The 16,062-nt window shown below is 34.6% G+C and overlaps 2 protein-coding genes across 9 annotated transcripts; both read right to left on the reverse strand.

The window, feature by feature from the left end:
* Window positions 1-248: 248 nt before the first annotated feature.
* Window positions 249-8,777, reverse strand: LOC123893817 (MADS-box transcription factor PHERES 1-like). Of its 8 annotated transcripts, XM_045943619.1 has the most exons (10): window positions 7,843-8,165; window positions 6,089-6,209; window positions 5,911-6,008; window positions 5,394-5,613; window positions 5,059-5,125; window positions 4,655-4,781; window positions 4,009-4,089; window positions 3,724-3,918; window positions 2,053-2,971; window positions 312-1,274 (listed from the first exon to the last, which is right to left on the reverse strand). In XM_045943619.1, the coding sequence occupies exon 10, from the start codon at window positions 1,270-1,272 to the stop codon at window positions 343-345; it is 930 nt and encodes a 309-aa protein (XP_045799575.1). In that variant the 5' UTR covers window positions 1,273-1,274; window positions 2,053-2,971; window positions 3,724-3,918; window positions 4,009-4,089; window positions 4,655-4,781; window positions 5,059-5,125; window positions 5,394-5,613; window positions 5,911-6,008; window positions 6,089-6,209; window positions 7,843-8,165; the 3' UTR covers window positions 312-342. The 8 variants fall into 8 exon arrangements, with proteins under 8 accessions (XP_045799578.1, XP_045799575.1, XP_045799576.1 ...); XM_045943620.1 differs by having other exon boundaries at window positions 2,053-3,918; window positions 7,843-8,777; XM_045943618.1 differs by lacking the exon at window positions 5,911-6,008.
* A 4,701-nt stretch (window positions 8,778-13,478) lies between these two features.
* LOC123896011 lies at window positions 13,479-14,597 on the reverse strand. The gene has a single exon (XM_045946469.1). The coding sequence runs from the start codon at window positions 14,595-14,597 to the stop codon at window positions 13,479-13,481; it is 1,119 nt and encodes a 372-aa protein (XP_045802425.1).
* Between the last annotated feature and the right edge of the window lie 1,465 nt (window positions 14,598-16,062).

A 16,062-nucleotide genomic window follows, 5' to 3' on the forward strand; every position in this document is an offset into this window, starting at 1 on the left:
CAGGTTTCTCCAACTGCTTTTGCATAGGAAAATGATCCTATCCTTCGCGGAAAATCGATATTCAAATTTGATACTGAAAATTCTGCTCTTAAATATGTTACTGCTAAGTTTAGATATTGCAATGTCACTGTCTGTATCCAACTTTGGTCGAAGGGAGAGCTAGAAAGCAATTTCAACTAATGATTTGATATTCTACATCAGAATAATGCTATGGCAAATAATAGACTAATAACATAACAATTAACTCATTGATGAACGAGTAAATACTATTAATCATTAAACAATTATTGTAATTCATTGAACAAGTGCACACCAAGCAAAATACATTATGTGGTAATTTGTTTAAAATCCATATCTTGGTTGGTAAAAGGAATCCAAAGTTCCACATTGTTGTTCGATTTCAGATAAAAAGCAAAAATCTTGGCATTCAAACATATAAGGTTGCTTAACCCAACCATCACCATTATTTAGTTTATTGACTGCCCAATCATCAAAATCCTCAAGCTGAGTAGCCCATTCCTGATCAGATTTATCCACTAGATCATCCAACTTTCCAAATTCATGTTGCATTTGAGGAATGCTATGCATCACATCTTGACTTGAATGTGAATGGGAGGATAAATCATTCTCCTGAGCCATTATTTCATCCCACTCCATAAGATCACTGAAATCAATCATCTCACTGATATCAATGAGGGGGTTTATCAGATCATCAGGTTGACTTGATAGTGGAGATGCAACATTCTCTGAAGCCACATTTTGCATCGGAGCAGTATTTTGCATGAAATTGGTTTCATCACTTTGTTGCATATTTTTCACCATGTTGATTCTTTGATTACAGGCTTGAATCTTCAGATCTACAATATCAACGAAACTTCTGAGTTGCTCCATTTCCAAGTTATTGAAAGGTCGACCCCATGTTGGATATTTGTTCATCGCGATCTTTTTGCGCACGTTCAAAATCTCAGCTTCAACCATATTCTTCTTATTTGCAAAATAGTCTTGCATATCAAATTTCTTTGGAGTCGTCTCAATCTTTTGTTGCTCATATTTTGTAAGCATGGATTGTAGAGTTGAGAAGTCTTGTGGCCAAGTCATTGGTTTACTATCACCATCACCATCGCACACAATTAAGCAAACTTCAACTCTAAAGTTTTTAGAAAATTTAGACACTTTTTTTGTTAATCCTTTCCTTCTCTGAATGAAAGATGATTTCCGAATTTTCTCATTTTGAATGTGTTTCAAGGTAACTTTTCCACCACCACGACCCATTTCTACAAATTCAAATATAAAAGTTATCAATAACAAAACCTTCTTAGTGGAAAAAATAAAAATAAACTTATCTTAAACTTAAATTCTTTAACTGCACATCATACACATAAAAATTAGTTGACAAATTTTAGCATGTCCTCATGATTACAATAGTAACAATAACAATGATGATGCCGTTCTTGTTGAAACATTTGAAGCGAAATATTTGTCACAAATATTTAAAATAAAATAAAAAAAAACTTTCTTTTCATGTGAATTTAATTCTATAACATGTAATACATGGTTTACATACATAAGTTAAACAATAAAAAATAACTTGGTCTGATATCATATAGTTTGACACAAAGCATTTATAAACAACAACAATAATAAATCTTTTTCAAAATGAAATAAGTAATACCATAATCTTAATTAAATATCTTGAAAATATAGTATACTAGTTGATAAAAGTTTCTCAACGGTTGATCTCTCACACTATGTGATTAATAAAAGTTTCAAGCAAAAGACAATGTTAGAGTTAGTTAACGAAAGAGAGATTAATTTATAAATCCAAAAGGTTTTCTTTTTGACAAGATTCACCATAACATTATTAACATCTAAAAAGGTTGTTTAACTTTAACATGAAAATTTTATCAAAAACAAACTTAATTTAACATGAAGATCCACACAAAAGTTCAATTACGTACAATAACGAATAAGAAAACATTTCATACAATACAAAAAAAATTCATAGAAAAAGAAAAACAAAGAAAGAAAAAACATGTAGCAAAGAGTGATTACCTGTTGCAGTGATTATTGATCTTGATCTCTCAAACAAAAAATGTGATATTATTATGTTGTAATAATGGAAGAGAGAAAAAAAGAAAGTAGTAATGTAATGTTTGAGACACAAGAGGTGAATTTATAACATGCAGTATTGTGAAAATTTTCTGACCGTTGGAAATAAATGCTGATAGATAGATTACCGTATCTTTGTCTAATTGATTTACTTGTGTTAAAAGATTTGTTTTTTTTCTATAACAAAAAAATTATCTTATTTTGTGTTAAAAGATTTACTCTTTTAAAAAAAAAGATTTACCCTTTTTTTTCTATAACAAAATTTTTTCATATTTTTTTCGTTACTTCGATCAAACTAATACAGTTATTATTATTATATCTATGCTAAATCTTCTTCTTCCAAGATATCTACACTAATCTTGTTACCAAAACAAAATTTTTATAACACATCTAAAATCTTGTTCTTTGAGTTTAAAAGTCTCAGTTTTTTTTTTAAGAAGTTAAAAATATATCGATAAGGTTACCTTAGCACAAGACGTGCCAACATAACGGAAATATTACAAGATAAAAACTATCTAACATTAAAGAGTATAAGCATAGAAGATTAACAACATTGTAGAGAATTTTTATCATCTATAAAGATAATCTTTTGCCGAAATAAATAACTATTTCTTACCAATAGCATGTCAACCAAATAATATTGAATATGTCATTCTCAAACTTGATATTATTAGCTAGACCACAAAATTGTGGAACATGGTCAAGGGGTGAATTTGATATGGTGCTATGAACACCTAACCGAACTAGAATACGACCTTACGCTTTACTAAAAATTGGGCATTCAAAAAACATGTGATTCAAATTTTCAGCATAAGAGCAGCCCGCCACACACACAAGGGATGACTCCGCAACACTACCACGCCTGAATAAATAATATCACTTATTAGTGGAATTAAAGTATTTATCTGTGTTAAAAAATATTGAAAAAAACATTAAAAAAAAAAATAACAATTGGAAATCTTTGAATTTTATTTTCCTGATTGGACGTCGTAGCAAATCCTGTATTTTCTTGTAGTGCCTAGTTACAAAGGCTCTATTTGGTAAAAAAAATAGCGTTAGCTACAAATTTGTTGTGAATTAGCTGTCGTATAAGGCATAGCATGGATTGGGTGGCAAATCACCTATAAAAACATTTCCTAGCAACTAATATATAGAATATCCTAGCTAGTTCCCAATTAAGGCCTAGTTAAATAATGTTCACATGTTTATGTTTCCTAACTAAATCGCTAGGATATTTCACAACAATTTCACAATAAATCTCTAGCTACTCATTCCTAGCGATTTCGCAGCCAAATCCAAGCTTTTTTTAAAAAAAATTATAAAATGCTTATTATGAATTCATGTCCAAAATTCAAGGTAATTATAAATTATTTATCATCTATTAAAAAATCGAAATAAGCCTAATTAAATGAACATGATTTACAACTACAAGACTAAATTTTACGCATAACAAAGTAACTAAACACATGTTAGCATTATATAAGTAATCAAGTATATCTTCCAACTTTGTCAAAACTAAAAAAACCTAAAGAAAATGAAGACATAATATTCTCACCTTTACAAATGAAATCAAAGTACAAAAACCTTTAAAAGCTTTTATTAGCAAAACTGTACCTAGAACCATAGCTCCATCATTTGGTCTTTCATATCCCTCTCCTTCCTTCAAGATCTTCTTAAGGACCTTCTTATCCTTAGTAATGTCAGATACAATCCTCCACGAGACCAACCCAAGATCCATTTGGAGCGAAGCATTGGGAGGCACAACACCATCATCTCCTGATGAAGGTTTTCCACTCTCACCAAATGCATCTGCAGAACTTAAAAAACTCAATAAACTACTTATACAAGCAAAACATGTATCAACATAATTCTAATAATAACAACAAAAACTTGACTTACATTCTGGCTTAATATTCAAGAGAACTTTCTCTCCCTTCTTCATTGTTTTTACAGCCTTAGCCAAAGCAGGACAGAAATAACCTGTATCAAAGACATATACATGATTAGTTAATCATCCGATATCCGAACACAACTGCTTTATACTGGACAAAATTCAAAGGTACTAGTTGGTGAGGCACTAGTAGGATCATCAAAACTAAAAAATAGAATAGCTTCATCAAAGATTCGAAAACAAAACAAAGCAGTCATCTTGCCTTGCCACAATTGTATGGTAGCAGAGGAAATTAATTCCAGGATAGAATATCAAGCCTTACGCAGAGAAAACACAAGGCAACGGCGTAAAATAACCCCATTCTGCCAACAAATTAGAAGCCTCACTTTCTAAACCCTCGTAAAGACCCTCTCCAAAAGTTTCAGAAGTATTCACTTTGGTCATTCATTAATGTGGTTACAAAACTCACAAAAGTTCAGTCCCACATGGCAGCACATATGCAAGAAAAAGCTCAGTCATCAATTTGAGGAAACTATTTGAGTCAAGTCTAGATTTACAAAATTGAGAACCTATTCAAACAAAGAAACTATAATGCACTTACGATCAATTATGAGTACCAAAATATGTCCCTGACTGCAGTAATAAAATATTCACCTGGTATAACTGCAGGAATTTTCCTCTCTCCAGGTACAACATCACAACCGTTTAACTCATCCAGCGGTTGAAATTCAGTCTCTCACAAGTGAGACATATAAGTGGCTCTCTCATGCTAGAATCCGCCCTACATTATCGGCATAACAAGGACTAATTATTATAGACTTTATGATGATATACGCACATTTGTACGACAAATGAAGACTAAGGTCAGACAATTGCATGTGTATAACAATTATTGTAGACTATATGATCTTTTAAGTACATTTGTACAACAAATGCAGACTAGACAAGTGCATGTGTAAGACAATTAAAGCTCAAATAAATTTCAAATAATTCATCAATACCATAAATTACCTATAAGATTACACTTCTATGTATAATTCATCAATACCATAAATTACCTTGAAGAATAATTTTGTAGTGATGAGACAGCAGGTGGAAAGTTACCGACAAATTTTACTCGATCACCTGAATTTTACATAAACATCATATAATTAAAGCCTTCAAAATGTCAACTGGCATCAATATTAGAACAAGACATTAGGAATCATAGATAGATGCTTATCTATTACTCCCTCCGGTCCGAAATATAAGAGAACATCCACTTTTTAGATACATTGAGAATTCAATGTATCTAGCCTATAATATAGACTAAATACATTAGATTCTCAATGAATCTAAAAAGTAGACATCCTCTTATATTTAGAACCAGAGGGAGTAGGACACAACAACATACCTTTTTTAAGAGCAGCGGCTTTTGATGATGCAGTAGAAACCTCTTGTTTCAGCATAGCCTGCGAACTTAAGGTAGAACCACCAACAATTTCAGCATCAACACTAGAAGTGGGTTTCTTATGATGAAATATAGAAGTCTGGCCACTTCTCTTAGACAAAACAGATGGCCATTCAGGCTTTGAACTTTCTTTGGCAGAATCAACTTCCTTTGATGGTGTTCCCTGAAAACAAATTACACATTAACAACAATTACAGATGTATAGTAATAATTATTACGCATGAAACCATCTCGACAGAAGCATGTGACACCAAAAAAGATAATGAAGCGAAAGAGTCAAAAGTTCTTAAACTAGAAAGATACAATCTGACAAAACTTTTAACAAATGAAGTTCCAATTATTTAAAGAACTAGAGTGATATCGGAAAAAGAACCAGAGTGATAAAACTACAATTTAGAGAAGATACTTATTAAAAACTTGCAGCTGATAAATACAATTTAGAGAAGATATAGAAAATTACATTTCAAGCACCCATCCAAATGCTTTATCAACTTCAGGATCCTTTATCATTGCCATGATAGAATTCATCCAAGTAAAATCAACCTTCTTAAGGGATTCCTAACATTTTTGGAAATAAAAATAAATAAAATTTGCCTAAAATTCAAAAGCTACAAGTTCCAAAGATATGTACTCTGTACCTTTAGTTCTCCCTGTGAATATAAACGGTCCTGCATTAGCATGAGAATAGTTGGGACACTGTTTCCTTTTGTATCATAAGAACACTGCATAGATTCTGCTGAGACTCCAAACACACTTGCACTGCAAGCATAGATGACAGAAATTTGCAAGTCAGAAAGATGGAACAAAAATGTTTAAAGACAAAAATGCTATGGAGCACAGACAGAGGCACAACACCAACACCAATATGTAGAATTGATAATATAATTTGAGAAAACAAGTGTGATTGAATATAATCAAACGTGTCTGTGTCGTGTTGGTGTCCAAATTCTATATACGTGACACACATTCGATCTGCAGTAGACGATGTTTTAGACTTTAGAGAACACTAAAAATAAGAAGAAAAAAGGATGCATTTTAGCTTTTGAAAAATAAATGTCATAGCATCAAATCAAATATCTAACCAGAAACTGTAAATAAGATATAACAGTTCATGCTTCAACCCCCTTAACTCTATTCTTGTGTTACAAAAGCATACAATTCAGATGCACCAAACCCCAAACAATGTGAAGTTTCCCCTTTTGCAAATATTATCTAGGCCAATATTCTACAAGATCAAAACACCAGTTCAAAGGAATTTCATTTCATATGGTACAAATCCATAGTTCAAACATTTTTAGGACAACACAAAAACCTGTTTGAGTAAAGTATTCTTCAGATTTCAATTACTGTAAGATATTAAATATAAACGTTACTTATAGCTGATATTCGAACATTGATGCGCTATATTGTAGAAGACTAGTTCATTCTGCTAGACTCAATTTTGTTGATTATCAATGAAAATATTAATGTCATACTATTAAATAAAATGATACTTAAATCTAGATTTTAAACTTAAGATGCAATTTTCTCTCTTCTCCTAAATATTAAACCAATTGAAGAGGCAGTTAATTGGTGCTTCGTGTCCATCCTTCTGATGCATCAATTAACTGCAGCCAACTGTTACTGTTGGACACTACTAATCCCAGTTGCAACCAATTACCAAACCACCAAACTAGTTGTCTAGTTCCTACATTCACGGTACAACAATTATTTAAACTTGAACTAAAAGTAGCTACTATGAAGTTACTACTAAATTTTGCATAACAAGTAATTAAATCTACAAAATTTAGTACTGAAAATTAAAACTCTACCAGCCATATATTAATAGAATTGCAAAGTCTCTCTTGAATCTGGTCCCTTGACAATAATGATTAGAACTACCCTACCTATTCATATACTTTGACTTAAACAAAATTAATTTGATAACTCAAACTGAGTCAAAAGAAAATTTTATAACTCAAATATATGAAGTCTAAATGGCATGTTAATTTGATCCATAGCATGCATGGTCCAAATAAGTTTTTTTTTTTTTAACCCTCCGATTCTTAGGGGAAGGGAGCGTTAGTAATATGGAGTTCGGCTGCGAAGTAATATGGTTCAATGAGCACTAAGGAAGTTCTCATATTAGCAAATCAGAGTACTTCCTCCTTCTCATTTTTTTCAATAAATCAGATTATTCTCAACATACAATTACCTAGAATAATTCCACTGCTCTCATCTTATCTATGGTTGGAGTAATTGTAAAATCAAAAACACCAAAATCAAACACATATAAGCTGAAACACCTAAATCCTACTTCATAATCAATCACTCATATATAATATTGCAATATTCAGAACAACATATTGAGTTAATCAATCATAAAAGAGAAGTTAAGCATAGTTTTAGATACCTCGAATCAATAATAGATCAGAAAAATGCGGCGTATCAGTGAATCAGGAATGAATCGGCGATGGTGCAATGGTGAATTCCAGATTCGAAAGATGAAGAAATTGGATGCATCGACGATGGTGATGAACGGCGTTGGTGATGAATCAGAGAATGCGATTTGGTGATGAATCGAAGATGGTGATGAACGGCGTTGGTGACGAAGGAGATTTTGAACGAGACCGAGTTAGGGATTCGGTGTTGATGGTGATGAAACAAATTGTGAAGAAGCGATTGTGAATAAGTGATTCTGAGAGATGAGGATGAGATTTTCTTCTTTCGATTTTGAGAGATTCTGAGAGTGGATCCAACTCCTATAATTAGACTGCACACTTGAAGAAATTTTTAATTTGTTAAATGCAGTAATAACTAATAAGTATGAAAAATAAAATAATAAATAATGGAAAAATAAAGTAATAGTGATGGAACAATAAAAAAATAAAGAAAAATAAATAAAAAAATAAAGAAAAAATGAGTTAATAAAAGTTTTTGAAGTTAATCGGTCAAATGGGTAAAAAAAAAAACGCATCGGTCAAACAGTGGGATTTTTAATTGGGATTAACTAGAAATGCAGTTTATAGCAAAATTTTGATAGCAAATCATACATTTTCTTATAGTGAGGGTAAATATGTGACAATGAGATAGTCCGTATGGATCGGTCCATCAAATTCGAATAAATGTAGGAATTGGATCTTAAAATATTAATCTAATTGTCTCTTAGGAGACATCCGATAAAAATATTAATCTAGTTCGAAAAAATCGTTTAAAATATGGGTTAATCCACATAAAGCAAATAACCCCCTCCCAAGAAAATAAAATAAAACTAAACTAGTACTATATACAATGAATTAATATACTGATTTTTATTGGTTAACACCTTAAGCCCTACACTAATTTCCCATCCGTGACTGAAGTTCATTACCACTAGCAACGCCTTAGCTTCGTTGTTCCGTTCTACGCATTCTGAGCATTATTCTAGAAATAATTATATATTTGTTTTCCTATTAGAAATATATATAATCTTTCTATTTATTAAATTTGAAATTTTTTTGGTATTTTTTTCCTAATTATCTGATATTGTTTTTTATTCGAAATATTTCCATTAAAAAATAAATAATACAAAAAATTTCCTGATTTTTTTCTGTCTTTATTGAATTTTAACTAGTATTTTTTTATTTTTTACCAATAATTTCTACTACTTTATAGTAATTTAATGGTATTTTATATATTTTTTAAATAATTTTATGTAGAAAAATGCCAGTTTTAACAAAACATGAGAATAACATGTCACACCACTTTCTTCTTTCTTATTTATTTATTTATTTATTTATTTATCAATTATGATCATTTCGTAAATCCGAGAGATAATCCGCTTGGTTATTTAGGTCTCGTTTGGATTAACTTATTTTTGAGCTTTTTTTTTTTTTTTTTTGAAAACTGAAAAATATTATTGAAAAGCAAATTATGATACACACCCCAAGTCTTTTTGGACCTGGTTCATAATAGACACAGGAAAGTTATTGGGCCAGTATCTATTTGGCTCAATTAAAGCCCAATGTGCCAGAACATGTGCAGCGCTATTGCCTTCCCTCTTCACCCACGAAATAGAGAATGAATCGTTGTTGTCAAGAACCCTAGCGCAATGCTTCACAATCTGACCCCATTGAGTTCGCGCATAATCCTTCTTCTTCAGAGCAGTAACTATTATTTCTGCATCCAATTCAAAAATAACGTTGTTCAGGTGTTGCGTTTCTACCCAAGTAAGAGCTTCACGTAGACCAGTCGCCTCAGCCATGGCCACATCGTCCGAGCCTTTGAGAACCTTCGTTACCGCTCCAACGCAGCGGCCGTCAACACCTCGCAAGACCCATCCTAAACCCCAATGGCCATCATCCGAAAGATGAGCATCCACATTGAGCTTTAGGAAGTTTCGGGGAGGAGGATTCCAGCTTGTGTTGTGACGGTTAACCGAAGGCGGCTTCGAATTAGTGGGAGCAAAGCAAGCTTCTGTGAGGTGGTGTTGGAAATCATGTATATTTTTCAGAGCCCGATCCACAGTCTCATTTACAGGTATATCTTTGTTCTGAAAGACTTTTTTGTTTCTAGCAAACCATATACTGTAGGTAATAGAGGAAAGGATTTGCATACTCTCTTTTGTTGTGTTGTGTAGCATGTATTTAATCCATTCATGAAAAGTATGAAGCTGTATATTAGTGGTTTTGATGGTTAGAGGAGAGTAAAACCACACAAGGTGTGCCCATTCACAGTGTAGGAATAGGTGATCAATAGTTTCAGGGCCTTTGTTACATCTGGGGCATAGCGAGTCAATTAAAATACCTTTTTTTATGAGGTTTGTCTTAACTGGTATAGCATTGTGCATAATTCTCCAGAGAAGGTGAATTTGTTTAGGAGGGACCTTGATGTTCCATATCTTGTTCCAAAAAGGTTCATCTTTGTGATTGTTACTAGTGTGAGCTTGGGAAGATTCCACATTTGCCCATTCCATCTGAGCATTATAACCAGACTTTACTGTGTAGTTTCCATCTTTTGTACCCTGCCAACTAATGATGTCTTCAGTCATAGTGTTAGACAGAGGGATTTGGAGAATTTGATTTGCCTCTATAGGGAAAAAAGTTTTAGAGATGACGGGTTCATTCCAAGTATGAGTGGTAGGGTTGATGAGATCTTTAACCTTTTCCAAGTTTGTGTTGATTGGTTTAGGGGTCCAAGTAGTACTATTTCCTTGAGGATTTATCCATCTATCCTCCCATATGTTAATGTTTTGCCCATTTTCCACAAGCCAGAAGCATCCTTTTTTAAGGATCCAACTAGCTTTCTGAATACTCTGCCAAGAGTAGCTAGATTTTTTACCTTGAGTGGCTTGTAGGAAATTACCATGAGGGAAGTATTTTGCTTTCAAAATTTTGGCCACGAGGGAGTTTGGTTCAGTGAGGATTCTCCATCCCTGTTTTGCTAAGAGGGCTTCATTAAAAGCTCTTATATCTCTGAATCCCATGCCACCTTGATTTTTCTGTTTGCAAGTCTTCCTCCAATTAACCCAGTGGATTTTTCTTTGGTCCACATTGCTTCCCCACCAGAATTTGCTGGACATTTGTTCTAAAAGGTTGCATAGACCTTTGGGGAGGAGAAAGCTGCTCATTAAGTAAGTAGGGATGGCTTGAGCTACAGCTTTTATAAGTGTACCTCTTCCCGCGAAAGACAGATTCTTTTCTTTCCACCCTTTTAGCTTTTTCCAAACTTTGTCTTGAATAAAACTAAAAGCCTGTTTCTTTGATCTACCAATGACAGTTGGTTGACCTAGATATTTAGAGAAGTGGTCCACCATAGTCATGGGGAGGATTTGTTGAATTGTCATCCTAATAGAGTGATTGACCTTTTTACTAAAAATGAGTTCCGATTTGTGGTAGTTAACCAGCTGACCTGAAGCTTGTTGGTATTTTGAAATAAGCATTTTCATGTGCTCAGTTTCTTCAATAGTAGCCCTGCAAAACATGATACTGTCATCAGCAAAAAATAGGTGTGTTATCTCAGGAGCTCGAGGTGCAATTTTAACTCCATGGATGAGTTTATTTTCCTGAGCTGATGAGATAAGGGCAGAGAGAACATCTGCACACAAAATGAAAAGATAGGGAGAGAGGGGGTCTCCCTGTCTAAGACCCCTAGTTGGTAGAAAAGCCTTTGTAGGGCTGCCGTTAATGAGAATGGAGAAAGACACAGTAGTGACACATTGCATAATAGTGTTAATAATCTTGGGAGGAAAATTCATAGATTCTAAGGTGGCTTGTAGGAAGCCCCACTCCACTCTGTCGTAGGCTTTGGCCATGTCCGTTTTTATGCCCACATACCCATTCTGTCTATTGGTTTGATTGAGGTAGTGGAAGATCTCATTTGCGACAAGGGTGTTGTCAGTGATAAGTCTGCCGGGGACAAAAGCGCTCTGGTTGTGGCTAATCAGGTTAGGGAGGATAGTTTTTAATCTATTGGCTATGGTTTTTGTGATTATCTTGAGGGTCACATTACAGAGGGATATAGGTCTGAATTCACTAGGGGCAGAGGGTTTGTTTATTTTTGGTATAAGGCAGATGTGTGTGTCATTGAAGGGTGCTGGGTTACCACCATGGTTGAGAACTTGAAGAATTTCTCTAGTGATGTCTTTGCCCACAATGTCCCAATAAGTATGATAGAATCTGGCTGGTAAGCCATCAGGGCCTGGAGCCGCGAGGCTCTTCATGTCTTTGATGGCTTGAAAAACCTCTTCCTCGGTAAAATCGTTGTTAAGATGCTCATACATGTTCTGGTCCACTCTGTTTTTAACCACCTGTACAGTGTTATCCACATTAAAAATAGGCTGAGAGGTGAAAAGTTGTTGGAAGTGGTTAAGGAAGATAGTTTCAATTTCGTCTAGGTTAGTGTGAGTAACATCCATCTGGTCCTTTATGGCTTCAATAGTGTTTTTCCTTCTGCGTTGACTAGCTTTTTGATGGAAGAATTTAGTATTTTTATCTCCGTGTATTAACCAAAGGGCCCTGGATCTTTGACTCCACCACATCTCTTCTTTTTCTAGAAGGTCATCAAGGACTCTTTCCTTTTCTATTATCTGCTGAGATATTGAAGGGTTATCTTGCTTTTGTTGTAGGGTGTAGAGATCTTGTTGAGTTTCCTTTATTCTTTTTGGTATTATACCAAACGTTTTCCTGCCCCAATTATGTAAAGCTTCAAGAGTATGTTGCAGCTTTGTTCCAATTCTGCCCTGGTTTTGTTGCCATGCCTCCTTTACAATAGTTGTATGTTGAGCATCAGTTGTCCATATTTGTTCAAATTTTTTGCTGAATTGTTGTTTTGTGTGGGATCTGTGTTTAACATAAGGGGAAAATTCAAGTAAAATAGGACAATGGTCAGATTTATATCTAAACAGATGATTATTGATGTAGTTAGGAAACTTTGTTTTCCAATCAGAAGTTGCTAAGAAGCGATCCAGCCTGGATTTTATTAATTGTTCCCCTGGTTGCTTGTTTGTCCAAGTGTAGATGCTGCCGTTGTACCCTAAATCCTGCAAATCACAAAGACTTAAAGTATTTCTAAAACTGGAGGTTATATTTGGTTCAAGGGGTTTTCCCCCTAGTTTTTCCTCATTAGTGAGGACCAGGTTGAAATCCCCCATCATTAGCCACGTGGAACATATATTAGTACAAGAGAGATCATTAATTAATTGCGTGGTAAGAAACTTATTATTGGCTTGAGAGTAGCCATATATGCAAGTGATTCTCCATTTTTGAGTGTCAGTGTGGGTGTTTATTAGCATATCAATGTAGTGTAACTCAGAGTTTATTATGTCCACATTTAAAGTACAATGATTCCAGATGAGAGCTAACCCCCCAGCTCTGCCCCCACCGGCAACTGAGCAGTTAACAAAGTGAGTAGAGTAGGTGTCCTTGTAGGTGTTGAGAAACAGATATTGAGTGTCCTGTAGTTTGGTCTCCATAAGGAAGAAGATATCAGGTTTATGGTTGGCAAGGAGCTTCTTGAAGGCTCTTACTGTCTTTGGGTTGCCGATCCCTCGACAGTTCCAAGATATGAACTTCATGGCTGTGGGCTGGCCTGCCTAGCAGTGCCTACCCTTGATAATTCTTCCATTTTTTGTCTTTTGGTTGTTGGGCTTTGTTCCGTCATGATTATATCACCCGTGGAATTTTTTGTTGCTTCCTGGTTGTAGCTTAGTTGGTGAGATTTTTTATTCCTTTCCCCTTGTTGTGAGTGCATGTCTTTCCTAGGAGAATTCTCATTATATTGGGGGGAGAGGTTGGTAGGATGGTTCTGAGTCTGTTGAGTCTGGTTTGCCTGGGCAGTGTTGACCCTCATGGCTGCTAGTTTTTCAAGCAAGTCTGTTGGCACTGGGGGGCTGTATTGGCCAAAGTTTTTTGCATGCGAAGGGTTGCTGTAGTATTTTCTATCCTTTTCTTCCATCTTCCTTTTTCCATACTGTGTGGACCTTATCCATGGACCTAGAGGTGCTAGAGTATCCAGCACTAGAGCCTGATTTCTGCAGAGTTTATCAGCGTGTCCAATCATCCCACACTTGAAACATACCTGTGGGAGTTTTTCATATCTGTAGTCAACCCAGCAAGTTCCATCTGTGGGGTTTCCCACGTGTATTCCAGAAGTGATGGGGTTGTTAATGTTGATGGCTACTTTTATTTTTATTATGATTTTCTTTCCCGGGTATTCATAGAACTCAGAGGCCTCAACTTTTCCTATTAGCTCCCCAATGCTTGCTCCCATCTGTTTGGTTTTGCAGTGAGTTGGGAGTCCCCATAGTTGAATCCAAACAGGAATATGATCAAAATCGATTTCGTGATAATCTGTTTCCCGGTCCCATGGTTTTACCACCAACCAAGAATTGCGAAAGATCCACGGGTTTCCGTATAGAATTCTGTCAATGTCAGCAGGTTCATTCATGAAGAATTGTAGAATTTTTCCTCCTAATTCTTGGACTTTTAGGCCAGGTGGTGATCCCCATATACTTTCCAGTCCATTTTGGATTGAACTAATATGTATAGGTTTTGCAGTGATGATTTTTCCAATAATGCTGTGATTACAAGCTGATAGACCTTCATGTATGACATTATCAGAATAAAGGAAAGATCTTGGGATGTTTGATTGTGGGGGGGGTTGATTTCTTGCATTAGAAGATTCTGGCATGTCTTCTCGTGGAATAAAGTTGGGGAAATTATTTCTGGTTTCAGTTTGTCTTTGGGTCTCTATAGTAAAGATCTGGTTTTGAGGGATGTTTATTTGATTTCTTGTTGTTGTGAGGATTTGTGTATTGTTGGTTGAAAATTGGTTGTTTGTTTCTTTGATTGTGTGGGTATTATTGGTTGAGATTTGGTTATTTGTTGATGTGGTTATTTGGATACTGTTGGTTGTAGTGTTAGTCCTTTTCTGGTTTTTTGCTTCAGGTTTGGAGAGTTGATACTGGTTGTTCATGGTTTGATCATTGTTGTTCATGATTATAGGAAGCAAAAGATAAAAAGGAAAATTAGAAAACTCAAGAAAGCAAAAGAAAGAAAAGGCAAACCAGGGAGAAGGTTATCAAGAGGATGATAACACTGAGAGGATACCACAGCTATGAGGTGAAGCAAACCAGGGGATAAAGATGGAGAAGACTTTGAAAGTGGTTCAGATCTTCGTGAGAACCAAAAGCACAATCAATTTTTGTGGCCGTCCATAAAGGAGATAACTGCTGAGCAAATCTAAGTTGCTTGATCAAAACTTCATGTGGAAGATGATGGAGGAAAAAGAGGAGCAAAGATGAAGGAGAATCTTGGAATCTTGGAGCTGTGTTCCAACTGTATTACATAGTCTTGAGTTTATTACGTTTTTTTTAAGCATCTTTAAACTTAAAATTTAAGTTTTTAATGGCCCATAGTGCACCATCTAACTTAAGAGACCAATCCTTTGTAGACCAACATTCGGTTTTTTCTAAAACGTTCTATAACTCCCTGTTAGATACTTCTACTTGCCCACTAATTTGAGGATGATATAGAGGGATCCAACCTTATGTCTAACCCCATGAAGAACACTTCCTTAGGCACAACACCAAATAATTAAAAGGTGTTGCGCACACAAACGTTATTTTCAAAAACTAAAACATAAAATGATTAATTAATATTAGATGATGTGACTAAATTATTTTACATTTATTTTTTTATCTTTTATGGGTGTGTGCCTAAATGAATTTTGTTTGAGATTGTGCCCAACTAAGAATTGCTCCTAACCCCATACTTTCTTAATAATTTTCCAAATTGGTTAGAGATAGATGGAGGAGGATGTCAAGAGCGTGGCACATGAAAGGTAAAAATTATGGCGCTGATTTTGAATCCATGATTGCAAAGGAGTTAGAGAAGGTGCCACAATCGTTAGCGTTGGTGGTTGGAGGAGGAAGATTGTATCGTGATAAATTGTCAGATAAGAGGTATATGACACTAATTGTAAAATCAATAAGAAAGTAAGTAGTTGCTTCAAAAAAAAAAAAAAGTAAGTAGAAATATGATGATGGATGTTTGATTTGAATTTAGTACAATTTGTCACATTGTTTTCGGTTATCTTATCCTCTACTTACTCTAAAGACATCAAGTATGTATACAAACGATGTACTAATTTATAT

Source organism: Trifolium pratense, linkage group LG7 (genome assembly GCF_020283565.1).
Source record: "Trifolium pratense cultivar HEN17-A07 linkage group LG7, ARS_RC_1.1, whole genome shotgun sequence".
Lineage (NCBI taxonomy): Eukaryota > Viridiplantae > Streptophyta > Magnoliopsida > Fabales > Fabaceae > Trifolium > Trifolium pratense.

Coding starts and splice junctions, on each gene's coding strand:
- LOC123893817 (XM_045943622.1), bottom strand. CDS start 1,272: ATGGGTCGTGGTGGTGGAAAAGTTACCTTGAAACACATTCAAAATGAG.
- LOC123896011 (XM_045946469.1), bottom strand. CDS start 14,597: ATGCCAGAATCTTCTAATGCAAGAAATCAACCCCCCCCACAATCAAAC.